This window comes from Cibotium barometz, chromosome 5 (genome assembly GCF_041138505.1).
Source record: "Cibotium barometz isolate CiBa-2024 chromosome 5, ASM4113850v1, whole genome shotgun sequence".
Classification (NCBI taxonomy): domain Eukaryota; kingdom Viridiplantae; phylum Streptophyta; class Polypodiopsida; order Cyatheales; family Cibotiaceae; genus Cibotium; species Cibotium barometz.
Window position 1 is genome coordinate 41,363,295 of NC_141050.1, and position 4,940 is coordinate 41,368,234.

At 43.8% G+C, this 4,940-nt stretch overlaps 1 protein-coding gene across 1 annotated transcript; it reads right to left on the reverse strand.

The window, feature by feature from the left end:
* Positions 1-3,224: 3,224 nt before the first annotated feature.
* Positions 3,225-3,851, reverse strand: LOC147638498 (calmodulin-like protein 3). Its single transcript, XM_086798781.1, has one exon. The coding sequence runs from the start codon at positions 3,849-3,851 to the stop codon at positions 3,225-3,227; it is 627 nt and encodes a 208-aa protein (XP_086654907.1).
* Positions 3,852-4,940: the final 1,089 nt, after the last annotated feature.

Below are 4,940 nucleotides of genomic sequence, written 5' to 3' on the forward strand. Positions count from 1 at the left end.
TCTCCTTCATGAGATACACCTACACTTTCCTCGTATGGTCATCAATGAATGTTACATAATATCTACAGCCACCCATGGACGTAATTTTTGCAAGACCCCATACATCTGAATGCACAATATCTAGTACATTGAGAGTACATTCCTGCTCACATTTCTATTATGTGGAAATACATGCTTTGTCTGCTTTCCAAATTGACATGCTTCACATACTTTATGTATACCATCAACCTTAAACTTAGGCAGTCCTGTCACAATTTCTTTAGTCTATAGACTTCATTCTTTGCACATTTACATGTCCAATTCTCTTATGCCAAATGTATGTATATCTGTAATAACTCCTGATCCATTTGCAAACATTGCAGTACTCACTTCAGGCATATTTACATTCAGTGTAAACATTCTTCCCACTCTGCTGCCTTTTGCAATCAACGTGCACTTATCTTTAAGCTCTTCTATATAACAACCATCAGGGTTAAACCGCACATGTAAACCCTACTCAATCATCTAGCCAATAGAAACCAGATTCTTTGTAATATTTGAAATATGGCATACATCTGCAAAAAGGGACTTCACATTACCATCCTGTATAGACAATGACACATCTCCAACATGGGCAATTGGATGAGTAGTATCATCCCCTGTTTCTTTTTCAAGATTTTTCATATCCTTGAACAACTCGCCATGATTGGTCATATGGTTCGAAGCACCTGAATCCACATACCATAAATCATCATTGCATGCAAATACATCATTTTTTGACACAGCGTTAAGCACATGTCATATAACAAACAACCTTTCAAAGTTCTCATTACTTCGGCTAGAGAACGCATAATTATTTTGCTGCACTTTTACACTTCTCATGTTATTTTTCTTCTTATAACAATCTGCCTCTGCACATGCCTAAATTTTTCACAATAAAAACAGCCTTGTGTATCATTTTGTTGCCACGACCTCTTTGACTCCCCCTACCTCTAAACTGGCCTCTTCCACCTGTGTGTTGTTATTGTGATTCATGGGACTGTTGTTTTGCTGACCATTATTTTTATTACCTGTTCGGCCACCACCTTGGCTACGGCCTCGGCCTCTACCTCGTCCTATACTTGCACTTATGTAGAAGGCATGTTGCTCCGAACTACCTTTGTTTGGATGAAGACTAGTCTTCACCCAAACTCTTTCTTGAATGCCTTGTATTATGGCCCGAGACCACGTAGACATACTTCCACCTTATCATCATCATCACCAGAAACACCAATAGATGCAAGAGATTCCACAATGCCCTTGATCTTCAACGCATAATCATTCACAGACATGTTTTTCTTCTCCATAGTATGAAGCTCATTCTTCAACTGAATCTTTTGTGCCTTGGTGTTAGTTTTATACAACTTCACCAAGGTGTCCTATGCCTCCTTGGGTGACTTGGCACCCTGTATATACCCAATCATGGTGTCATGTATACTAATAGAAATCCAATACATGACTTTTCTTGCTCCTTGATTCCAATCCTTGTATTCTTTTACATCTGCACCAATTGGATTAATCTCTGGTATCTCTGGTGCCTCCTTATGTTTGTAGTCCCAATAGCATTTTCCCATCAGGAAATTTGTTAATCTAAACCTCCAAGCATGGAAGTTGTTCTTGTAAAGCTTTTCTACAACAATTTGGTTAATTCCATCATTTGACATCTTGTCTCCAACACAAAGTCACCAAAAACAGCACTTTGTTTGACATGCACAAACTGTTGTATTCTCTATAGCGGTACTATACTGCACCCGAACTGTCACAACCAGTGACCTCAACTCACATACATACACCCAATAGCAACTGTAAGACCTCTTTGCAGTTCACACAATGTCTACACAACCAATTTTCCTTCCTGTAGTTCCAAAAATAAAAATCTGCAAAGAATCGAAACTTACACGCAATGCACGTGAACGCATGCGAACTGAAAAACGGAGGTTAAGACGCACCCGAAACGTGTTTTTGGCCCGAAAATACTGTCCAATGGACGGCATAGTTGCCTTGCAACTCCGCTCGCGCGAAGACATCTCCTCAATCGAAGTTCGTTTGCCGGTGCCTCTCCCAAAGAGCTCCCGACAAGGGTGTAGTAGCCAACACAAAGGAGAAAGAGTAGATGAAGCTCTTACCCTCGTACCACTTCCTGTGCTTCTGTTGCTTGTCGCTCATAGCTTCTTAGCATGGACTAGGTTCTCATACCATGAAAAGATGCAAGGAAGAAGAGAGCTTAAGCTCTTGCAGCAAGCACACACACACTCTCACAAACCCTAGAAGAGAACACACAAGATGAGAGGCTGAAAATTGTTGTTCTTCTTCTTCACAACAAAAAGGGTTCTTACAAAAGATAAGGAAAATACAACATAAGTACTAAAGTACTACGTACAGGCGGTCCATAATGTGAACATGCTAAGTGGACTGGGGTAGGTGTGGACTAGTCAGTGGCAGTCGAGCTGTAGAATCTTTGGCGAAGATATGTCGTGCCAGCAGCTACCAAACCTGTCCTAGTGATGTAAATGTCAAACAGTCACGTAGACGCCACGTGAATGTCAGCTCATGTTGAGCTTGACATCTCAACATAAGCTAGTTTAGTATAATCTAGGAGCTCGAAGATGGGAACCAAAGAGATGAAAACCCCATAAGAGCAAGCCCCCATCAATCGACTTGGAGAGATCGTTATACGTATTTGCCCATAAAAGATGTGCAACTACCGCTATGTGTGCAAGAAGTGTGCCGTGTACTTTTTTCAGCTCATACCCCTTTTCAATTAATTAATCTCTCTCTCTCTCACAGACACACACAAAAAGGAGGGACATTTTGATTGTGTCCCAGAATTCAATCAATGTCTTCCACATATTTGTCGACATGCACAATTTAAATGTTATTTGCATACTTACAATGATTCTTATTATTTTGAAGTATGCCTACAAATCTCGTTTTCTTTACTACTTATTACAACATGGAATGATAAGATGAACAAGAAGTAAACTTATCAAACTTATTGGCCATAACTAATCATCATCACCACATGAGCTTCAAAACTGATCATAGCCGACATTGCAAAATCCCATTATGTTTTTGCTCTACAGAGAATGATCGATGACAAGGTCAAAAATGTTCAAGCTGTCTTGCAGGCGACGACTGGGACATGGTGTGCGTGCTCGCTCTCGGAAAGAAGTGCAAGGCCCCGTCGACGCGCGCCGGGAGCAGTACTAGTGTGTGTTGAGGAGCATGGCCTTGAACTCCTGCAGGTCAACGAGGCCGTTGCCGTCCGAATCCACACGGTCGATGAGGGCCTGGCACCTGTGCACGTCTGCGGTGGCCAGCAGGCCCAGCTCCACCAGAACGGCTGCCAGCTCGGACGCGCTGATGAATCCATCCCGGTTCCTGTCGTACACGTGGAACGCATCCAGGAGCTCATCGTCGTCTTCTTCTTCTGGTGGCCGATGCTGCGATTGCGTTTCGGCACCACCGAACAGAGACTCGTAGAGTGCCGTGAACTGCCAGAAGTCCACTGCCAACGACACATCGTCTCTTTTGTCGTGCTTTTTTGGGCTCGTAGACTCGATGAGGGAGACGAGGCAAGCGCGAGACACCTGCTCTTTGCCCAGCTTGCGCAGGAGCGATTGCATCTCGTCCAGGCTTACTTGCCCATCCCCGTCCTCATCCAGCACCCTAAACAAGGGTTGCAGCAGCGAATGATTACTTACACAACATTGATTCGACTCTGAAGGAGGCACCTCAGAGTACTGTGTATGACCAAAATGCCACAGGCTTTCAATGCAGCCCACCAAATGATCCAAGTTGCAGAGGCCGGTTTGGGAACAATTAGTGGCCATGGAGAGCAACGGCCTGAGTTATGCAAGGCTGCTGGAGAAGCTATGGAAGGCAAAGCAATAGTATAGCACAGGGATTATTATAATGATGATCAAGCCCCTCTAAATTTGAGGTGATTCGGGCCAACGCTGGTTCTCCGCGGTTTCCCTCTTCATATAGTAGTCGTGTCTTTGCACACACGTCTAGTTGCTTCCTAATATGACTCCGACATTCTGGACCATTCTTCGCAATTTCCCACTTCCTCTTTTTACAACTCATCACTATAGTAAGAGCGAAAATTTACACCACAACGCTCATGGTTCTTTTTTTTGGGGGGGGGGGGGGGGAGTTTTTACAAGCATCACGTGACGGCAGACACTCGACGACCGATCACAAAATTGAAAGTCCCCTCCCCCCCTTCTCTATATACATACGTTTATGCATATATGCATACACATATACACACACACACTCTCTTTGTATCTCTTGGTAGACCATAGATTTGTCTCAAGATCAGTATGCTCTTCATGATACGTATCTTGTCTCGTACGTCAATTTGGCATTCTACAGACGTTGATATAAACCTCTCTCTCTCTCTCTCTCTCTCTCTCTCTCCCCCCACCCACCCCCCCCACACACACACACAAAGATTTATCTCATGATCAGTATCCTCTTTAGGATATGTATCTTGTCTGGTAGGTCATTTTGGCATTCTACAGATGTTGATATAAACCTCTCTCTCTCTCTCTCTCTCTCTCTCTCTCTCTCTCTCTCTCTCTCGTGTGCATCACACACACACACACACATCTTGGATATCAATGGTCCACCCTCGCTATGTGACTGCATGAGAACTGTGACTAACTCTATGTTGTAAGTCCACCTTTTTATCAGGAGAACCCATTTGTGTAAGAGTAGCGTAGGCCATAAGAGACCTAGTTTGGACAGTGGGATGGCTAAGGTGGTGGCCGGATGGCTGAGAGAGGTAGCTTGGGAAAGTTTTGCATCATGCCAAACGACGCTACATGATGCAAGTGTGAGTTGATGCGATTGATCAGATCGCACTATGGATTTGGGAGGTCCTCGGGACACTCTATCCTAGGGATGTGGGGGCC

What these genes read in the sequence shown, in the direction of transcription:
- LOC147638498 (XM_086798781.1), bottom strand. Translation starts at nt 3,851, where the DNA reads ATGGCCACTAATTGTTCCCAAACCGGCCTCTGCAACTTGGATCATTTG.